Source organism: Podarcis cretensis, assembly GCF_951804945.1.
Source record: "Podarcis cretensis genome assembly, chromosome: 4".
Classification (NCBI taxonomy): domain Eukaryota; kingdom Metazoa; phylum Chordata; class Lepidosauria; order Squamata; family Lacertidae; genus Podarcis; species Podarcis cretensis.
Window position 1 is genome coordinate 6,847,504 of NC_137173.1, and position 22,796 is coordinate 6,870,299.

The following is a 22,796-nucleotide window of genomic DNA, read 5'->3' on the forward strand; positions in this document are numbered from 1 at the left end:
CGCTCGTTTTCCATTTTTGGGCTAGCAAAACACGGGCAGCGTTAGTGGCATACATAAATAACCATTTTTGACACCTGGGAATTTCAATATGAATTATTCCCAACAAAAAGGACTCTGTTTTGGGGGGAGAAAGTACTTTCAAACATTTTTTTCCAATTCATTACGAATTATTTCCCAATAATCTTTTTTTTACCCTTTTACAAGTCCGCCACATATGATAGAACGTACCCTCAACCTCATTGCATCTCTAGTGGGACATGGCTTTTTACCGGGTGGCGCTATGGGTTAAACCACAGAGCCTAGGACTTGCCGATTAGAAGGTCGGCGGTTCAAATCCCCGCGATGGGGTGGGGTGAGCTCCCGTTGCTTGGTCCCTGCCCCTGCCAACCTAGCAGTTCGAAAGCACGTCAAAGTGCAAGTAGATAAATAGGTACCACTCCAGCGGGAAGGTAAATGGCGTTTCCGTGCGCTGCTCTGGTTTGCCAGAAGTGGCTTAGTCATGCTGGCCACATGACATGGAAGCTGTACGCCGGCTCCCTTGGCCAATAAAGTGAGATGAGCGCCGCAACCCCAGAGTCGGCCACAACTGGACCTAATGGTCAGGGGTCCCTTTAGCTTTTACCACAAATAGTACACCCCACCACCACCGGGGATATTACCAAACAGAAGTCTCCCGTTTCTATTTTAATTCTCATGAGGACACGGCGACTGGGGCATGTGCTCTTCTTGAACTGACTGACCCCGAGGAGACCCGATCTCTGTTTTCACCCGTCTGCTCCCTGCCGAAATGCCAACCGCAGCAAACCTTATAAATGAGAATCTCGATGAGAAGATGCCGAACAGAGTAGCTTCGTGAGCAGCGGATGGTTGAGCTGAATACAACCTTCGCTGCTGCTGCGATTCCTAGGCTGTCGATCCAACCCCCTGATTTAGTAATACTTTTCTCTGCGAAATTCACATCACCGCCTTTCGGCAGGAACGCCTACGGATCAGTCCGCAAGGGATTCAAGCAGAAAACATCTGGGGCCAAGTAAGGTGTTTTTTTTCTGGGGGTTTTTTTGCTTGCATGGAGTTGGTTGGCCACATTCAGGGCTTTTTGTTCAGCCGGGACTTGGTTCCGGCACCTCTCAGTTGGGGGCCGTTGCCATTCTAAGAGCAAAGGAGGCGTTCATAGTGAGTTCCGGCACCTCTTTTTCTAGAAAAATAGCACTGGTTGAATTGAAAGGTCTTCTTTGCAAGAAGCAAAGTTACAGGGAACCAGGTAGAGGGTCTTCTCAGTAGTGGCACCTGCCCTATGGAACACCCACCCGTCAGATTATTATTATTATTAATAATATATTACTTATACCCCTCCCATCTGGCTGGGTTTCCCCAGCCACTCTGGGCAGCTTCCAACCAAACATTAAAAACAATACAGAGTCAGACATTAAAAACTTCCCTAAACAGGGCCGCCTTCAGTTGTCTTTTAAAAGTAAAACAGTTGTTTATTTCCTTGACATCTGATGGGAGGGCGTTCCACAGGGCAGGCGCCACCACCAAGAAGGCCCTCTGCCTGGTTCCCTGTAACCTCACTCCTCGCAGGGAGGGAACTGCCAGAAGGCCCTCGGAGCTGGACCTCAGTGTCCGGGCAGAACGATGGGGATGGAGACGCTCCTTCAGGTATACAGGACCGAGGCCGTTTAAGGCTTTAAAGGTCAGCACCAACACTTTGAATTGTGCTCGGAAACATACTGGGAGCCAATGAAGATCTTTCAGGACCGGTGTTATATGGTTTTGGCAGCCGCTCCCAGTCACCAGTCTAGCTGCCGCATTCTGGATTAGTTGTAGTTTCTGAGTCACCTTCAAAGGTAGCCCCACATAGAGCGTATTGCAGTAGTCCAAGTGGGAGATAACTAGAGCATGCACCACTCTGGCGAGACAGTCCACGGGCAGATAGGGTCTCATCCTGCGTACCAGATGGAGCTGTTAACAGCTGCCCTGGACCCAGAATTAACCTGCGCCTCCATGGACAGCTGTGAGTCCAAAATGACTCCCAGGCTGCGCACCTGGTCCTTCAGGGGCACAGTTACCCCATTCAGGACCAGGGAGTCCCCCACACCCGCCCACCTCCTGTCCCCAAAAAACAGTATTTCTGTCTTGTCAGGATTCAACCTCAATCTGTTAGCTGCCATCCATCCTCCAACCGCCAACAGACATTTCTTTAAGTTTGTCATAATTCGCTTTTTTGCAACACGTGCTAAGCAGCTATGAAGTGGGAGCGTTTGAGAAGCAAACTTTTGGGCAAGTGCCAGCTTCACGCAACTAACATTGTTAATTCCCCCTAAAACGACCCCCAACTCTTGCTGCCATCGGCAACATCCAATTTGTTTCTCTCCGAAATTCTCTTAGCACTCAGAACTGACAAAATATTTCATTTCCCAGTCTTGGCAAGCAGTCTTAATTCTCAGGTACGTTCCAGGAATCTTCATGCAAATAGTTGCTGGCTTAAATTACTGGCCCTCAAGCTCAGGCTAGTTTCTGTTGTTTGCCATCACCCTACAAGTTCCACCTTGCCCAGAGATTAAATGATTTGGCATTGTGAGAAGCACATTTTGTCATAACAATTCTTCCCATCCTTGTTCTCCTTCTTCCTTTCTTCCTCTTTCCAACAATAAAATAACACATTGTCGTAAGGCAATGATAATAATCATAATTTTATTATTTATACCCCACCCATCAGGCTGGGTTTCCCCAGCCACTCTTGGCAGCTTCCAGCACATATAAAACATACTATACTAAAACGGCAAACACTAAAAACTTCTCAATACAGTCATACCTCGGGTTGCGCACTGTGCCTAACCCGGAAGTACTGGAACTGGTTACTTCCGGGTTTCGGTGCTTATACATGCACAAGAAACGCTAAATCGCGCTTTGCGCATGCACAGAAACACCGAATCGCAACCCACGCATGTGCACACACGGTGCTGCGAGTTGCAAATGTGCTTCCCACACAGATCACATTTGCAACCCCAGCATCCACTGAACAGGGCTACCTTCAGATGTCTTCAAAAGGTTGTGTAGTTCTTTATCTCCTTGAGATCTGTAGGGAGGGCGCCAACACCGAGAAGGCCCTCTGCCTGCTTCCCTGTAACCTCACTTCTCGCAGGGAGGGAACCGCCAGAAGGCCCTTGGAGCTGGACCTCAGTGTCCGGGTTGAACGATGCGGGTGGAGACGCTCCTTCAGGTATTCTGGTATATTGGGCGATTCACCTAGTCCTGTGGAACACACTGCCACTAGAGATTCAGCAGGCACCTCCTGTGTCAACTTTAAAACGCCTGCAGGAAACTTTTCTATTCTGCCAGGCCTACGCAGGCAAGGAAGAGTATACACCCCACAGTGGTCTACTGGTGTCTGTTTTGGTTTTAGTTTTATGTTTGTGCTGGTCCCGAGGGTTAACCGTGCGGCGAGGTCCGAGTCCAGTCCGAGGTCGAGGGTGCGGTATGGAGGCTGTCCATCAAAGCTGAAGCTGGGTCCAAGGCCGGGAGTTGGGTGGGGTCAGGAACTCTGGCAGAAGAGCAGGACAGGGTTCAGGCAGGAACTGGCTACCAACAATGTTGCTCCCACAACCTGGGACTGGGGCTGGCCGGCTTTTATCTGGCCCGAGGCATAGTGCGGTCCCAGTCCACAGGTGACTCGCCTCTCCTGGCCTGGAGGCGAGCACTCCTCCTGCGGGAACTTAGTTCCCTCCGCCTCTCCGCCCTGAGCCTCTGCAGCTCAGGAGAGGCTGGAGGGTTACCAGACCCAGAGGCAACCTCAGCTTCCCCTGACGGGGTTGAGAGTGGAGCACCTGCAGGCAATGGGTCCTCCATCACCTCAGAAGCCAGAGCAGACTCAGCTGATGCCTGCACCTGAGGACCCAGCACAGGTGAGGACCCTTCAGGCTCAGGCCCCAGCCCCGGCTCAGCTGGTTCTGGAGGCGGGGACTCCTGTGCAGGCTGGGATTCCTCAGGTTCAGCCTCTGAGTCCGAATCCCAGGCCATCACAATGTTGTTGATATCAGGTCTACCAACAAGCCTGATAGATAACTGGGGAACTCGCTGCCACAGAAAGCAGTGATAAGCAAAAGCCTAGAGACAAATTCATGGAGGAGAGAGGACTTTCAATGGCTACTAGTCACAGTAGCTCTGCTCTGCCTCCACAGCTGGAAGCAGTAATACGTCTGGACCCCAGTTGGTGGAAACCACAGAAGGGGAGACGCGTCTTGTGTTCGAATCTTGCTTGTGGGTTCCCTGTTGGCTACTGTGAGAACAGGATTCTGGTCTAGACCGGCCATTTTGCAGATGCAGGAGTCACTTCTTAGGCTCTCAATACATGTGGACTGTTATCCATTCAGTGATGATGATGATTTATTTATTTGTACCACGCCCATCTAGCTGGGTTTCCCCAGCCACTCTGGCTGGCTCCCAACAGAATATTAAAGGTAAAGGGACTCCTGACCCTTAGGTCCAGTCGTGGCCGACTCTGGGGTTGCGGCACTCATCTCGCTTTAGAGGCCGAGGGAGCCGGCGTACAGCTTCCAGCTGATGTGGCCAGCATGACTAAGCCACTTCTGGCGAATAAGAGCAGCGCCTGGAAACGCCGTTTACCTTCCCGCCGGAGTGGTACCTATTTATCTACTTGCACTTTGATGTGCTTTCGAACTGCTAGGTTGGCAGGAGCAGGGACCGAGAAACGGGAGCTCACCCCGTCGTGGGGATTCGAACCGCCGACCTTCTGATCGGCAAGTCCTAGGCTCTGTGGTTTAACCCACTGTGCCACCCGCGTCCCATAACAGAATGTTAAAAACACAATAAAACATCAAACATTAAAAACTTCCCTAAACAGTGCTGCCTTCAGATGTCTTCCAAAAGTCAGATAGTTGTTTATTTCCTTGACATCTGATGAGAGGGTGCTCCACAGGGTGGGGGCCACCACTGAGAAGGCCCTGTGCCTGCTTCCCTGTAACCTTACTTCTTGCAGGGAGGGAACCGCCAGAAGGCCCTCGGAGCTGGACCTCAGTGTCCGGGCTGGACAATGGGAGTGGAGATGCTCCTTCAGGTATACTGGGCCAAGGCCATTTAGGGCAGGCACAGGCAAACTCGGCCCTCCAGATATTTTGTGACTACAACTCCCATCATCCCTGACCACTTGCCCTGTTAGCTAAGGATGATGGGAGTTGTAGTCCCAAAACATCTGGAGGGCCAAGTTTGCCTATGCCTGGTTTAGGGCTTTCAAAGTTATGAATTGGACAGGACCGTGAGACAGGAATTTTGAAGATTTATTTCCCCGCCCCAGGCTCATCTATATTGCCAAGGACATCAAAGCCTCCTTCTCGGTGTTCGCGGACATCTTCCGGGGCTGAAACGCCTCCGTCAACAGTGGCACGATGGTCGGCTTGAAGCCCACGGACATCCCCCCCTCAGCGGCCGTCAAGTTTCTCAGCGCCGGGACAGCCGCCTGCATTGCTGACCTCTTCACCTTCCCTTTGGACACGGCCAAAGTCAGGCTGCAGGTGAGAACCGCTGGGTTAGGGTGCCGAACTGGGACCAGCGAGACCAGGGTTCGAATCCCCCATTCAGCCATAATGAAACTCGCTGGGTGACCATGGGAGCCAGTCTCTCTTTTTTTTAAAAAAAAAAAATGATATTTACAGTATTACTTTTAAAGCTTACAAAATAGGAAAGAAAAAAAAAGAGAGAAAAAACAAAGGAAAAAAGAAAAAAAACACACAAAAAACAATACAATACAAAATATAAACAATACAATACACCACCTAACTAAACACATTAAACTAAACAAAACCCTATCCCTAACCCTAACCCCAAACAAAATAAAGACAAAAACAATTTAAAAACATACATCACACCTTTCCCATACTCTGTTTTTCATTCCCTTGTTTCATCGACCTCCTCTCACCTCCCTTTTTGTATTCCACTTCTATTAATTGTTTCAGCAAATCCTTTCCATCTTTCTCTATTTTCTGTCATACTATAAATATCTTAACATGTTTTTAACCTTATTTTCCATTAAGACTAGAATACTTGTATATGCTTAACTCCTTATAACATTTCTGCTAAGGCCATAAAATTTCATTCCAACATTTTTCTATCACTCATTAATTTTACAGTATTTCCATAAATAAACTTTAAATTTTCCAATCTTCTTCCACCATCTCTTCTCCCTGGTCTCGGATTCTGCCAGTCCTTTTCATCAATTCCATATAGTCCATCAACCTGGAGATCTTATGTCCGAGGCTCTTAACTCTTTTCCTAGTCCCTTCTGCAGGTCTTCTTCATATTCTTTAATGCTAAAGAGCAGGTCTCGGGGAGACTCCAACCTAACAATGCTTTTATTCCTTCTCGACAGGTCAGCCAAATTTCCATAATTAAAGTTAAGATCCATAAAGCATTTCAGGACATGTTTCAAGCTTCCTCCAAATCCAAAGGCCCCCAGAACTTTAATCTCCTCCTGACCCAAGTCCATATCCCAAAAGTCCGTTAATCCCTGCATAGAGGGATCTTTCCAACTTTCCTTCTCCAATCCAAGCCGGTCTCCGATCCTCAAAATCTGACTTTTTCTAGATTCAATCATAAAAGGCCTCAACTTATGGTCATAGGAGCCAGTCTCTGCCTCTCAGCTCAACCTCGCAGGGTTGTTGTTGTTGGGATTAAATGAGGAGAAGGAGAACTATGCGTTGCAGATTGACCTCCTTGAGGGAAAGGTGGAATATGAGCACAAGCAAGAAGCACTCTCAGGTGCTTAAAGTGGTATGAATGCAGACTTTTAAAAAAATTATTTATTCAGATATATACATTACACTGACATTACAATCATTTGGACATTTTAAGACTTGACTTCCTTCCCCTGTCTTTCTGTGTTTCCTTAAATTTATTTTTTAATATCTTCTGCATATCCAAATTAACTTAATTTGCTCATCTATCCATCTACAGTGGTGCCTCGCAAGACGAAAAGAATCCGTTCTGCGATTCTCTTCCTCTAGTGGTTTATTCGTCTTGCGAAGCAAGCCCATTGACGGCTTAGCGGATTAGCGCTATTAGCGGCTTAGCGGCTTTTAGCGGTTTTTAGCGGCTTATCAGCTTAGCGGATAAGCGGCTTAGCGGCTTAGAAAAAGGGGGGGAAGGAAAAAAAAGTCAGAAAAACTCGCAAGACATTTCGTCTTGCGAAGCAAGCTCATAGGGAAATTCGTTTTGCGAAGCGCCTCCAAAACGGAAAACCCTTTCGTCTAGCGGGTTTTCCGTCTTGCGAGGCGTTCGTCTTGCGGGGCACCACTGTACTTTAAATATATACAGTCATACCTCGGGTTACAGCCGCTTCAGGTTGCATTTTTTCGGGTTACGGACTGCCGAAACCCGGAAGTATTGGAACAGGTTACTTCTGGGTTTCAGCAGTCGTGCATGCGGAGAAGCGCTAAATCGCGCTTTGCACATGCGCAGAAGTGCCAAATCGCAACCTGTGCATGCGCAGACACGGGTTGCGAACACTGCGGGTTGCAAATGTGAATCCCACACGGATCATGTTCACAACCCGAGCATCCGCTGTAGTCTTATGAAACTGCAGGTTATTGCAATAACCCTACCAATGTTTGCAATTTATCTGTAAATATTCAATTACCGTATTTTTTGCACCATAACACTCACTTTTTTCCTCCTAGAAAGTAAAGGGAAATGTCTGTGCGTGTTATGGAGGAAATGCCTACGGGTGGCATGCCTACGGATTTTCCTCCTCTAAAAACTACATGCGTGTTATGGTCGGGTGCGTGTTATAGAGCGAAAAATACGGTAATAAATACCCTATTCTTTTTATAAAACGTTTGTTAACTTGATATCTTATTCTTCTGGTAAGTTTTGCCATTTCTGTATATATTCCATAAGTTTCTGTATCCATTTTTCCTTTGCTGGGACTTCTGCTTCTTTCCATTTTGGGGCGAGTAATATTCTTGCTTCTGTAGTAGCATACATGAATAAATTTCTGTACAATTTAGGTAGTTCTGTCCCTATAATCCCCAAAAGAAAAGCTTCTGTTTTTTTTTTACAAAATTTATTTTGAACATACTTTTCAATTCATTATATATCATTCCCCAGTAAGCTTTAACCTTACTACAAGACCACCACATGTGATAAAAAGAACCTTCTTTCTCTTTACATTCCCAACACTTGTTTGATTTAGATTTATACGTTTTTGCCAGTTTACTCGGTGGTAGTTGTTGTTTAGTCGTTTAGTCGTGTCCGACTCTTCGTGACCCCATGGACCAGAGAACGCCAGGCACTCCTGTCTTCCACTGCCTCCCGCAGCTTGGTCAGACTCATGCTGGTAACCTCGAAAACACTATCCAACCATCTCGTCCTCTGTCCTCCCCTTCTCCTTGTGCCCTCCATCTTTCCCAACATCAGGGTCTTCTCCAGGGAGTCTTCTCTTCTCATGAGGTGGCCAAAGTACTGGAGCCTCAGCTTCAGGATCTGTCCTTCCAGTGAGCACTCAGGGCTGATTTCCTTCAGAATGGAGAGGTTTGATCTTCTTGCAGTCCATGGGACTCTCAAGAGTCTCCTCCAGCACCATAATTCAAAAGCATCAATTCTTCGGCGATCAGCCTTCTTTATGGACTCGGTGGTAGATACCTACGATAATTTCCATGTAATTTTTTTTTACAGAGAGAGGAGCTGAGGGTTTGAAGGGGGATGGGGAAAAAGGGGGGAAATAATGAATATGATATGTTTTGATAATTTGTTATGTTGAAATTGTTAATAAAAACTTTTTTTTTTAAAAAAATATAGACATGAAAGCAGGGGAACGATTGTGGAATATGGATATAAAATTTACAGCATGCTATGGTCCAAGAGAAAATTACATGGAAATTATCGTAGGTATAACTCGGTGGTAGATACCTACGATAATTTCCATGTAATTTTCTCTTGGACCATAGCATGCTGTAAATTTTATATCCATATTCCACAATCGTTCCCCTGCTTTCATGTCTATATTTAAAAAAAAGTTTTTATTAACAATTTCAACATAACAAATTATCAAAACATATCATATTCATTATTTCCCCCCTTTTTCCCCATCCCCCTTCAAACCCTCAGCTCCTCTCTCTGATTTCTCAGCACATATTATTCTCTGCATGTTATAAAATTATACATATCCTTACATTGTCTATCTACCATGTTATCAACCAATAAATTTGTGTATTTTTATTCAAAACCTGCCAAGGAGTCCAATTCATTTTGTTGTCTTTTTAGATAAATTGTAAAAAGCTCCCATTCTTCCTTACAGTCACAGTTGTCCTTGTCCCGCAATTTGTATGTCAATTTAGGCAGCTCTGCGTAGCTCATCAATTTCTCTTGCCACTGTTCTTTCATTGGGATTTCCTCATTATAATAATAATAATAATAATTTATTATTTATACCCCGCCCATCTGGCTGAGTTTCCCCAGCCACTCTGGGCGGCTCCCAATCAATGTTAAAAACAATACAGCATTACATATTAAAAACTTCCCTGAACAGGGCTGCCTTAAGATGTCTTCTGAATGTCAGGTAATTCTTTATCTCTTTGACATCTGATGGGAGGGCGTTCCACAGGTCGGGCGCCACTACCGAGAAGGCCCTCTGTCTGGTTCCCTGTAGCCTCACTTCTCGCAATGAGGGAACCGCCAGAAGGCCCTCGGCGCTGGATCTCAGTGTCCGGGCAGAACGATGGGGGTGGAGATGCTCCTTCAGGTATACAGGACCGAGGCCGTTTAGGGCTTTAAAGGTCAGCACCAACACTTTGAATCGTGCTCGGAAACGTACTGGGAGCCAGTGCAGATCTCTCAGAACCGGTGTTATGTGGTCCCGGCGGCCACTCCCAGTCACCAGTCTAGCTGCCGCATTCTGGATTAATTGCAGTTTCCGGGTCACCTTCAAAGGTAGCCCCACGTAGAGCGCGTTGCAGTAGTCCAAGCGTGAGATAACCAGAGCATGCACCACTCTGGCGAGACAGTCCGCGGGAAGGTAGGGTCTTAGCCTGCGTACCAGGTGGAGCTGGTAGACAGCTGCCCTGGACACAGAGTTAACCTGCGCCTCCATGGACAGCTGTGAGTCCAAAATGACTCCCAGGCTGCGCACCTGGTCCTTCAGGGGCACAGTTACCCCATTCAGGACCAGGGAATCCTCCACACCTGCCCGCCTCCTGTCCCCCAAAAACAGTACTTCTGTCTTGTCAGGATTCAACCTCAATCTGTTAGCCGCCATCCAACCTCCAACCGCCTCCAGGCACTCACACAGGACCTTCACCGCCTTCACTGGTTCTGATTTAAAGGAGAGGTAGAGCTGGGTGTCATCTGCATACTGATGAACACCCAGTCCAAACCCCCTGATGATCTCTCCCAGCGGCTTCATATAGATGTTAAAAAGCATGGGGGAGAGGACGGAACCCTGAGGTACCCCACAAGTGAGGGCCCAAGGGTCTGAACACTCATCCCCCACCACCACTTTCTGAACACGGCCCAGGAGGAAGGAGCGGAACCACTGTATAACAGTGCCCCCAGCTCCCAGCCCCTCTAGACGGTCCAGAAGGATGTTATGGTCGATGGTGTCAAAGGCCGCTGAGAGATCCAGCAGAACTAGGAAACAGCTCTCACCTTTGTCCCTAGCCCGCCGGAGATCATCAACCAGCGCGACCAAGGCAGTTTCAGTCCCATGGTGAGGCCTGAATCCCGATTGGAAGGGATCCAAATGGTCCGTTTCCTCCAGGCGTGCTTGGAGTTGTTCAGCAACCACCCGCTCAATCACCTTGCCCAAGAATGGAAGATTTGAGACAGGGCGATAGTTGGCCAAATTGGCCGGGTCTAAAGATGTTTTTTTAAGAAGCGGTTTAATGACCGCCTCTTTCAGCGGGTCTGGGAAGGCTCCCTCACAGAGGGAAGCATTCACCACCCCGCAAAGCCCATCGCCCAGCCCTTCCCGGCTCGCTTTTATCAGCCAGGATGGGCAAGGATCAAGAAGACAGGTGGTCGGTTTCACTCGTCCAAGCAGCCTGTCCACATCCTCGGAGGTAACAGATTGGAATTGATCCCATATAACAGGACCAGACAGAACTCTAGCACTCTCCCGCCCTGGCCCTGCTCCCACTGTGGAGTCTACTTCCTTCTGAATCTGAGCGATTTTATCTGCAAAAAACTTTGCAAAAGCATTGCAGGAGATCTTGGGGTCCCTACCAGGCCCCGGTGGTACAGGTGGTTCCGATAAACTGCGAACCACCTGAAAAAGTCTCCTGCTGCTGTTTTCTGCAGATGCAATGGAGGCGGCGAAGAAGGCCCTCTTCGCCGTCGCCATTGCCACTTGGTAGGCTCGACGTTGAGCTCTAACCCGTGTCCGGTCTGATTCAGAATGAGTTTTCCGCCACCGGCGCTCTAGCCGTCTCAACGATTGTTTCATCACCCTCAGCTCCGGGGAGAACCACGGGGCTGTCCGGGCTCCATGCAATCGGAGAGGGCGCTTCGGAGCCAGACAGTCAATAGCCCTGGTTAACTCCGCATTCCAGCGTGCCACCAGGGAATCAGCTGAAAGGCCATCAACTTGGGATAAAGCATCCCCTACCACTCTCTGGAAGCCAATTGGATCCATTAAGTGGCGGGGGCGGACCATCCGAATCGGTCCCACCTCCCTGCGGAGGGGAAGGGTTGCGGAGAAGTCCAGTTGCACCAGGAAGTGATCTGACCATGGCACTTCTTTTGTTTCGCTTTTAGTTAATGTCAGATCACCAACATCCGTAGAGGTAAACACCAAGTCTAAGGCATGTCCGTGGCTATGAGTTGGGCCAGACTTATTCAGGGACAGCCCCATGGAGGCCATGCTTTCCACGAAGTCCCGAGCTGCCCCTTGTAAGGTCGTGTCGGCATGGATGTTAAAATCCCCCAGGACAACCAAGCTAGGTGTCTCCAGGAGCATATCCGCCACGACCTGAAGCAGCTCGGGCAGGGAATCCTTGGTGCAGCGGGGAGGTCGGTACACCAGTAGGAATCCTGTACTGCCCCTATTGCCCAACTTCCAGAACATGCACTCAGAAAACTGGGTCTTCCCAATAGGACGCCTGGTGCAGACTAATGACTTCCTAAAAATCGCTGCAACCCCCCCTCCCCGCCCACATGACCTGGGTTGCTGTGCGTAAGAGAAACCTGGTGGGCAAGCAGCGGCAAGGACAGGCCCATCTGCCTCATCCAACCAGGTCTCTGTCACACATGCCAGGTCAAATCCTCCATCCACAATCAGGTCGTGGATGGCAGTGGTTTTATTCATCATTGACCTGGCATTGCACAGCAACACTTTCAGGTCATGTGGGTTTCCCTTGCTGATTACTGTATCCTTCCGGTCAGGACCAGACCTGGAGGCAGGGATAGTCCTCAAACAACGACTAAACCTGCCATCTCATTCTTCCATCCCTGTGCTAACAAGACGCTTGCCGCTGTTGTAGCATACATAAATAAGTTCATTGTTTTTCTTGGCAGGTCTTGTCCTACAATCCTTAACAGAAATGCTTCTGGTTTCTTTACAAATGTCATTTAAACATTTTTTTCCAATTCATTATATATCACTTCCCAAAATTTTTTTAACTTCTGTACATTCCCACCACATATGCTAAAAAGTCCCTTCTTTTTCTTTACATTTCCAACATGTGTTTGACCCAGTTTTTTTTCCATGACTATACAGTGGTACCTCGGGTTAAGTACTTTATTCGTTCTGGAGGTCCGTTCTTAACCTGAAACTGTTCTTAACCTGAAGCACCACTTTAGCTAATGGGGCCTCCTGCTGCTGCCACACCGCCGGAGCACGATTTCTGTTCTCATCCTGAAGCAAAGTTCTTAACCCGAGGTACTATTTCTGGGTTGGCAGAGTCTGTAACCTGAAGTGTCTGTAACCCGAGGTACCACTGTATTTTGACCTATATCTACTGCCCAATGTATCATTGAGGATTTTACTTGCTGAATGCAGACGCAGTCTGCTACAAAACGGAGCTGTGCCATGTGATGAGTGGTTGATTTCTCGTCAACTTCTCCTTTCAGATCCAAGGGGAATGCAAGGCTTCCAGGACAGCGAAGAAATACAAAGGGGCGTTGGGCACCATCACTACCATGGTGAAGACGGAGGGGCCAAAGAGTCTCTACAACGGCTTGGTGGCCGGCCTCCAGCGCCAGATGAGCTTTGCATCCATCCGGATCGGCTTGTACGACTCGGTGAAGCAGTTCTACACCCCCAAGGGCTCAGACAGTAAGTTCTCCGCTGCCTCCGGAGGCCCTGAGCTCCGGCGGGGTTCTCGTTCTGATACACGGCGGGCTTCCAAGTGTCTCCACCTCCATCATTGAGCCCGGACCCTGAGGTCCAGCTCCGAGGGCCTTCTGGCGGTTCCCTCACTGTGAGAAGCCAAGTTACAGGGAACCAGGCAGATGGCCTTCTCGGTAGTGGCACCCGCCCTGTGGAACGCCCTCCCACCAAATGTCAAAGAGAAAAATAATTACCAAACTTTTAGAAGACATCTAAAGGCAGCCCTGTTTAGGGAAGCTTTTAATGTTTAATAGGTCATTGTATTTTAGTGTTCTGTTGGAAGCCGCCCAGAGTGGCTGGGGAAACCCAGCCAGATGGGTGGGGTATAAATAATAATAATAAATAATAATAATAAATAATAATAATAATATTATTATGGGACGCAGGTGGCGCTGTGGGTTAAAGCCTCAGCGCCTAGGGCTTGCCGACCGAAAGGTCGGCGGTTCGAATCCCTGCGGCGGGGTGCGCTCCCGCTGCTCGGTCCCAGCGCCTGCCAACCTAGCAGTTCGAAAGCACCTCCGGGTGCAAGTAGATAAATAGGGACCGCTTACCAGCGGGAAGGTAAACGGCGTTTCTGTGTGCGGCTCTGGCTCTGGCTCTGGCTCTGGCCAGAGCAGCGATGTCACGCTGGCCACGTGACCCGGAAGTGTCTCCGGACAGCGCTGGCCCCTGGCCTCTTAAGTGAGATGGGCGCACAACCCCAGAGTCTGGCAAGACTGGCCCGTACGGGCAGGGGTACCTTTACCTTTATTATTATTATTATTATTATTATTATTATTATTATTATCATGAGCTATCCCATTGACAGAACATCGGCCTGTCATCCTACACTACGCTATCAAACCTATAGTTACATAAATTCAACTAACAAATATACCCACATTGCAACCGGCTGTGTTAAACTATATGAATTCTTTATACATCATATAAACATACCTCTTTTCACATTCTCATATTAAGCAGAAGCAACTAAAGACCAACATTTTGAACAGGAAATGCAAATAGATCAGTTCTTATATATGTAATGTCCAAATAGAAGCTTTTTTTGCGTTCCATGTATGTCTTTACGAATACAAGTGTCAGACACGACAACTTTAAGAAGCAGTACCTGCAGAAAATGAACTTGTTCTTTGTAATGTTCCACATATGCCTTTGCAAAATATAGTTGCTGTATGCAGGTATCAGACGAAAGAACTTAAGACAAGGATTCCTGGAATAATACCTTGTTTCACCCTGCCGGGCTTCGTCAGCCATGCATAGTCTAAATAATACAGATAAACATAATAATGTAGTTTTTTTAACAAATTAAGAAATAAAACACATAACACACATACTGAACAATGGATCTACATACCATATTTTGTATATCTACATACCATTTTATCTGTACTATTTAGAGTATGGCCGGCTGACGAAGCCCTGCAAGGCGAAACAAGGTATTATTCTGGGACGGGAATGATCCCTTTGGAGTTGGAGTAAAAAAGGTGGGATGGGAGGTATAATAAACAAGGATAACAAATAAATAGAATAAACGTGGCAGTTAACAGCTAGGGAAACATCATTGGGGAAATGAAATAAACTGCCTTGTGAACACAGCCCAAATTGTATAACTGGGGGAAGAGATGGAACAAGGATATTAATCAATTATAAAGACAAAAACACCCTCTGTCTCTCTGTCTGCCTCGCTCTCTCGCTCTCTTTTTAAAAATTGTTTTTGTTTGGTTTTGCATATTTAAAATTATAATCGCACCACAACATATCCACAGTTTAAAGATTCCTCCAAATCTCTGGACTTCCCCCCCACCCCCGCCGCCATGGGTTCTGTGGTTAAACCTTTTCTACTGCATCTTTTTTCAATAACCCCCCCCCCAATAAATTAACTCCCTTATACCATATTTCTCGTTACGTTACAAGCGTTATTATAGTCCTGCTCATGTTTCCAGCTGCTTGCAATGGTCTTTAAGGTCAATTATATATATATATTTTCCCCATTCCTTATTAAAGTTTTGGTCTTCCTGGCTCTGGAGCTTTCCAGTCGGTTTTGCCATTTCGGCATAGTCCATCAACTTGATTTCCCCTTCTTCTCTGGTAGGGACTTTATCTTCTGCCTCTTTCTCTCTCTCAGGCGCCAGCATCCCCACCCGGTTACTCGCCGGTTGCACCACCGGAGCCATGGCCGTCACCTGCGCCCAGCCCACAGATGTGGTTAAAGTCCGCTTCCAAGCGCACATCAGGTTGGTTGGTGGACCAAAGAAGTACAATGGGACTGTGGACGCCTACAGGACCATCGCCAGGGAAGAAGGAGTCCGAGGACTCTGGAAAGGTGTGTTGTCTTCCGCCATTCATTCCCTTTTCGCATGATATTTATTATGATTGTCCTATTTATTACCGTATTTTTTGCTCTATAAGACTCACTTTTTCCCTCCTAAAAAGTAAGGGGGAAATGTGTGTGCGTCTTATGGAGCGAATGCAGGCTGCGCAGCTATCCCAGAAGCCAGAACAGCAAGAGGGATTGCTGCTTTCGCTGCGCAGCAATCCCTCTTGCTGTTCTGGCTTCTGGGATTCAGGATATTTTTTTTCTTGTTTTCTTCCTCCAAAAACTAGGTGCGTCTTATGGTCTGGTGCGTCTTATAGAGCAAAAAATACGGTGATTTTATTTCCTACCCGCCTCTCACCCTAAGGTCCCAGGGTGCGGGTGTCAGATGCCGCAGTATGAAAATGCAAAATTATAATCGGTTCAAGCGATTTTAAAATCGGAGCCTAAAAATCTCCCTGAAGAATAGGTGGGTTCCCATAAGGCAAGACGCAGCGATAATAGCAAGAACATTTATTGAACTACAGTCGTGAAAACAGATAATTCTAGCCACCGAGACCTCCTGGTCAGCTCCTGGGATCCAGCCAGGAGATCACAACTGACAATCTCTACACACACACCAACCCTTTGCTTCCACCCACTACAGGGACCCTGCCAAACATAATCCGAAACTCTATCGTGAACTGTGGGGAGATGGTAACCTATGACCTCATCAAGGAAACGCTGCTGAGATATCGCCTGATGACAGGTAAGGAAGCCTCTCCCCAGATGCTGGAAATCTAGGCCTCAAATCTAGGTCTGCTCCAGTTACCTAACTTGCGGTCTTAAAGATTATGGAGTCTCCAGCCAATGAAGGAGGCAGGATTCAAAATGGCGGCTCAGTCTCTCTCCTTTTCCGCCTGAAATATTTTTATTGCTTTTTACAGATACAACTTTATATCAACAACATTTATAAAGTTGAATCTCATGACTCTGAATCTCATGACTTCCCCCCTCCCTTCCAGGGATCTTTCTATTATTATTATTATTATTATTATTATTATTATTACTACTACTACTACTATCATACTACATATCAATACATTCTCCACAATTCCCATTTATCTAGCTTAACAATAAACTGCTTTACAAGTGATTCTTAGAGTCCAGCTAACGTTTTGATTTGCTTCCAATAATCCCTTAGGTACATTACAAAATTTCCCCATTCTTTTTTAAAGTCCTTATCTTCTTGGTTCCTAAGTCTCGCAGTTAATTTTGCCATTTTGGCATATAGCCCAGCAGTTTGGCGGCTCATTCTCTCAGCCGCTCCGCGGTACAAGCTGTCAGGACGTTACCTCCATCAGCTTAATGAAACCTCCATATCCAAGACCAGTCTATCACTGACCATCACTCTGGCCATCGCTCTCAGACATGTTTTGAGCTTCCCAGCATTTTCTTGTCTGGCAACTGGTGGAAAAAAGGACTTGCTGCGTCACACGAAAGGAGCACCTAAGTCAGAGATGGGGAACCTGTTCCCAACCCAACAGATGTTGCCGGCCTAAAGCTCTCATCATCATCTCTGACCCTCAGTGATGCTGTCTGGGTTTGAGAACCACATTGGGTGAAAGATAACATTGCAGTGGATAGGATTAGATGACCTCCAGGGTTCTGTCCAACCCAACGATTCTATGATTCCATTGTTGTTGTTTAGTCGTTTAGTCATGTCTGACTCTTCGTGACCCCCTGGACCAGAGCACGCCAGGCCCTCCTGTCTTCCACTGCCTCCTGCAGTTTGGTCAAACTCATGCTGGTAGCTTTGAGAACACTGTCCAACCATCTCGTCCTCTGTTGTCCCCTTCTCCTTGCGCCCTCCATCTTTCCCAACATCAGGGACCTTTGTCAGCAAGGTGATGTCTCTGCTTTTTAAGATGCTGTCTTGGTTTGTCAGAGACATCACCTTGCCAACAAAGGTCCATATACTTAAAGCCATGGTTTTCCCAGTAGTGATGTATGGAAGTGAGAGCTGGACCATAAAGAAGGCTGATCGCCGAAGAATGGATGCTTTTGAATTATGGTGCTGAAGGAGACTCTTGAGAGTCCCATGGACTGCAAGAAGATCAAACCTCTCCATTCTGAAGGAAATCAGCCCTGAGTGCTCACTGGAAGGACAGATCCTGAAGCTGAGGCTCCAAGACTTTGGCCACCTCATGAGAAGAGAAGACTCCCTGGAAAAGACCCTGATGTTGGGAAAGATGGAGGGCACAAGGAGAAGGGGACGACAGAGGACGAGATGGTTGGACAGGGTTCTCGAAGCTACCAGCATGAGTTTGACCAAACTGCGGGAGGCAGTGGAAGACAGAAGTGCCTGGCGTGCTCTGGTCCATGGGGTCACGAAGAGTCGGACATGACTAAACGACTAAACAACAACAAGGTTTGTCATTGCTTTTCTCCCAAGAAGCAGGCGTCTTTTAATTTCGTGACTGCCGTCACCATCTGCAGTAATCTGTTATATGATTCTATTATCCAGACATATAAATTAGCATTTGCAGTTCCTGTTTCTCACCTCTGCCCATGCATGGTGCCCCTCTTTTATGATGTGTGGCAAATTAGACTGAGAGAGAGAAACTCGGGGTTACCAAGTGTGTGTCATGGCTGCTTGGTGGGATTTGAACCCAAGTCTCCCGGTGTCCTTCATCAGACACTATAACTGCTGCACCAAACTACCTCATAAGCCTAGATCTTTCAACCAGCCTTTGGCCTTGGCGGCCAACTCTCAAAAGGTAGCTTCTGGAGCAGTTTTCTAAGGGAAGGAATCTCCCAGTTTTGGGGCTGTCCCAAACCTGAACCATCTCGTCTCCATTCCCTGCCGCCAACAGACAATTTCCCCTGCCATTTTGTCGCCGCCTTTGGGGCCGGATTCTGCGCCACCATTGTGGCATCTCCCGTGGATGTGGTCAAAACGAGATACATGAACTCCATCCCAGGACAGTACAAGAACGCTCTGAACTGTATGTTCACCATGGTGGTGAAAGAGGGACCTACGGCTTTTTACAAAGGGTAAGCAATAACATCCTAAACACCCCCTTCTGTTCTTTTTATTAGTAATTAAATCTGTATACCGCCCTATACCCAAAGAGCCCAGAGCAGTTCACAACCAGGCAGAGGGCCTTCCCGGTGGTGGCACCCGCCCTGTGGAACGCCCTCCCATCAGATGTCAAGGAAATGAACAACTATCTGACTTTTAGAAGACATCTGAAGGCAGCCCTGTTTAAGGAAGTTTTTAATGTTTTCAATATTCTGTTGGGAGTTGCCCAGAGTGGCTGCAGAAACCCAGCCAGATGAGTGGGGTATAAATAATACAATTTATTATTATTATTATTATTATTATTATTATTATTATTACCATCACCTATGCTTTTTTGGTGTCAGTTTCCTTATCTTAAAGGCATTTTTATGCCACCTTTTAAATTGGCCTCAAAGCAGTATACAGCAGACGCTCGGGTTGCTAATGCGATCTGTGTGGGATGCACGTTCGCAACCCGTGTCTGCATGTCTGCGCATGCGCAGATTGCAATTCGGCGCTTCTGCGCATGCGCAAGCACCAAAACCCGGAAGTAACCCTTTCCGGTACTTCTGGGTTTCAGCGGTCCGTAACCCCAAAAAACGCAACCTGAAGCGGCTGTAACCTGAGGTATGACTGTACAATTAAAAAAAAAAACCAGAATAAAATCACAAAGCAAAGTTTCAAAATGCAGCAATTAACAAAAAAGACCATTATTATTATTATTATTATTATTATTATTATTATTATTATTATCATCATCATCATCTGACTGGGTTTCCCCAGCCACTCTGGGTGGCTCCCAACATAAAATAGTAAAAACACAATAGGACATCACACACAAAAAAGTTCCCTATGCAGGACTGCCGTCAGACATCTACTGAAGATCGTATAGTTGTTTGTCTGTCTGGCATTTGACGGGTGGGTGTTCCACAGGGCGGGTGCCACCACCGAGAAGGCCCTCTGCCTGGTTCCCTGTAGCTTCACTTTTCGCAATGAGGGAACCGCCAGAAGGCCCTCGGCGCTGGATCTCAGTGTCTGTGCTGAACGATGGGGGTGGAGATGCTCTTTCGGGTATACTGGGCAGAGGCCGTTTAGGGCTTTAAAGGTCAACACCAGCACTTTGAATTGTGCTCGGAAACGTACTGGGAGCCAATGTAGGTCTTTCAAGACTGGTCTTATGTGGTCTCGGCAGCCGCTCCCAGTCCCCAGTCTGGCTGCCACATTTTGGATTAGTTGCAGTTTCCAGGTCACCTTCAAAGGGCTGGATTTGCAGGGCTGGATTTGGCCCCCAGGCCTAAGGTTCCCGACCCCTGGCCTCCACGATGCCCATGGGAGCTTCTTCCTATGTCTTTCAAGGGAGGAGAACAGCCCATGTCTAACTGGCTGCCTCTGTCCTCTTCAGTTTCATACCCTCCTTCCTGCGACTGGGATCCTGGAACGTGGTGATGTTTGTGTCCTTTGAGCAGCTGAAAAGACTGATGGTTCTGGCCCAGGTGACCTGGGAATCCCCTTTCTGAAACCCGAAGCCGTCTCCGGGAAGGAAAAGGTGGATCGCGCCAAGGACTCCCCGAGAGGAGAACACGAGAGAGACAGCTTTGGCTGGGGAGCTTTTAAGAAACACTCTTGTCGCGGCGGCAAGGCGCAAATGGCAATGGTTTTAATTGCTTCGAAATGGGCTTGTGTGGCTCCGTGGCGCGTAATATTCAAGCTGAGAAAAGGAGACTTTAAAAAGGACAAATTTGCCCATGACTTCTGGGTGCTGCCACCCCTGAAAAGGAGTGCCGAGAGACTCTGATGCTTCCTTGCCCAGGAGGTTTATTCGGATTTGAATGGGGTCTCGCGTGGTCTGGTCCAAAGGTTCTGACTGACAGGTAAATATGAAATGGGGAATATTAATAGCATTGCATCGTTTTCGGGAGGAGGACTAATTACACAAGGAAAAAAGTGATTAGTTTAATCTTGCTGCAAAGAGACCTACAGAGTAGCAATGATGTTACCAGTATAGTGGTACCTCAGGTTAATAATAATAATAATAATAATAATAATAATAATTTATTATTTGTACCCCGCCCATCTGGCTGGGTCTCCCCAGCCACTCTGGGCGGCTTCCATAAAAACCAAAAATACACTAAAGGTTAAGTACTTAATTCGTTCCGGAGGTCCGTTCTTAACCTGAAACTGTTCTTAACCTGAAGCACCACTTTAGCTAATGGGGCCTCCTGCTGCTACCGCGCGATTTCTGTTCTTATCCTGAAGCAAAGTTCTTAACCTGAAGCACTATTTCTGGGTTAGCGGAGTCTGTAACCTGAAGCGTATGTACAGTGGTACCTTGGTTCTCAAACGCCTTAGAACCCAAACACTGCAAACCCAGAAGTAAGTGCTCCAGTTTGCAAACATTTTTCGGAAGCCAAACGTACTCCGTTTTGAGTGCCACACTTTTGTTTTGAGTGTCACGCTGATGTCTGTCGGTTTTTGCTTTTTATTTTGCGTTTTTGTTTTTGCGGCTCTTTTTCATTTTGTTTTTGTGACGGAGTGGAACCCAGTTCAGTTACTGATTGATTGATTGATTGATTGATTGTGCGACTGCAGTGCATTGTTTATTGCTTTCATTTTATGGATCAGTGGTCTTGTAAGATAGTAAAATCAATGTTGAATTGCTGTTTTAGGGGTTGTTTTTAAAAGTCTGGAATGGATTAATCCATTTTGCATTACTTTCTATGGGAAAGCGTGTCTTGGTTTTGGAACGTTTGGGTTTTGGAACGGATTAAGTTTGAGAACCAAGGTACCACTGTATCTAAAACTGTGTTGTCCAAACTTGGGTCTCTGGCTGTTTTTGAACTACAACTCCCATCATCCCTAGCTGACAAGACCAGTGGTCAGGGATGGTGGGAATTGTAGTCCAAAAACAGCTGGGGACCCCAAGTTTGGGAAACTCTGGTCTAAAAGATCTAGAAGCATCAGGTTAGCCACACCTGACTTAAGCCATAATACATTTATAACAGCGCTTCCAGACACCCTTGTTTACAGAACCTTCGTCCCGATTTATTCTCAAGGAAATCTGACAATGTTGGCTCTTTTTTGAGCCTTCGCTCTGAATTGTTTGTAGGGATCTTAGGTGATGCATCAAAGCAAGCATTATCCCACACTTTCCATTGCATTCCCCGAATCTCTTTCCTTATCACTAAAGATATGATCTTGTGGAGAAGCGAGTTTTTTGCACGAGACCTCCCAGTCATCCATAATTATGCAACCTAAATTTGCCAGTATGCAACTGAATCTCACCTGAAAATTGCAACAGTCTAGAAGCTCCCTTAGTCTTTAAAAAGGTTAAGGGACCCCTGACCATTAGGTGCAGTTGCGGATGACTCTGGGGTTGCGGCGCTCATCTCGCTTTACTGGACAAGGGAGCTGGCGTACAGCTTCCGGGTCATGTGGCCAGCATGACTAAGCCGCTTCTGGCGAACCAGAGCAGCGCACAGAAATGCCGTTTACCTTCCCGCTGGAGCAGTACCTATTTATCTAGCTGCACTTTGACGTGCTTTCGAACTGCTAGGTTGGCAGGAGCAGGGACTGAGCAACGGGAGCTCACCCCGCCGTGGGGATTCGAACCGCCGACCTTCTGATTGGCAAGTCCTGGGCTCTGTGGTTTAGTGGCTATAGGTTGCAGGAAACAGGGGACTGCAACACCATCAAGTCTACCAGCAAACGCTTCTGATAATGCAACATTTTACTGGCATTCTGCAGCCTGAAGCAGGTTGGACATGAACAGACAAGGGAAGGGAGGATGCTATTGTCTGAGTAGGAACATTAAAGAGATATCTGTGCTTGCAGACTGCTGCAGAACCTCTTTCCCAGTACTAACTTAAATTTCCTTCTCCTTTGCCTAGAGATGGCTTCTGCAACACAAAAGCGCCTGCCCTACTGAACCCACGGAAAATCTGCTGGCAGATGGAACTCCTGCTGTAAATACAGATTGGATGAAGAAGAAGCAATTTCCCCTCCACCCCCCCCTACTCAAGAGGAAATCAAAGCTCTTCTGCCATGTTCCCATTTTTGTAGCATTCCCCCACCCCAAATAAAGCTTTTTTTTCTATTTTGCAGAA

At 47.1% G+C, this 22,796-nt stretch overlaps 1 protein-coding gene across 2 annotated transcripts; it reads left to right on the forward strand.

Annotated features, from left to right (window-relative positions):
- Window positions 1–834: 834 nt before the first annotated feature.
- UCP3 (uncoupling protein 3) lies at window positions 835–22,796 on the forward strand. Of its 2 annotated transcripts, none has more exons than XM_079974105.1 (8): window positions 835–1,035; window positions 5,315–5,531; window positions 13,078–13,282; window positions 15,462–15,659; window positions 16,297–16,398; window positions 18,506–18,686; window positions 20,096–20,564; window positions 22,581–22,796. In XM_079974105.1, exons 2-7 carry the CDS (start codon window positions 5,406–5,408, stop codon window positions 20,208–20,210), a joined length of 927 nt encoding a protein of 308 aa, XP_079830231.1. In that variant the 5' UTR covers window positions 835–1,035; window positions 5,315–5,405; the 3' UTR covers window positions 20,211–20,564; window positions 22,581–22,796. The 2 variants fall into 2 exon arrangements, with proteins under 2 accessions (XP_079830231.1, XP_079830232.1); XM_079974106.1 differs by having other exon boundaries at window positions 835–1,030.

Bases quoted from the DNA above. Each gene is read 5' to 3' on its own strand.
- UCP3 (XM_079974105.1), top strand. From the start codon at position 5,406: ATGGTCGGCTTGAAGCCCACGGACATCCCCCCCTCAGCGGCCGTCAAG. The intron at 5,532-13,077 runs GTGAGAACCGCT...TTCTCCTTTCAG, and splicing joins CGGCCAAAGTCAGGCTGCAG to ATCCAAGGGGAATGCAAGGC. The intron at 16,399-18,505 runs GTAAGGAAGCCT...TGCCGCCAACAG, and splicing joins GAGATATCGCCTGATGACAG to ACAATTTCCCCTGCCATTTT.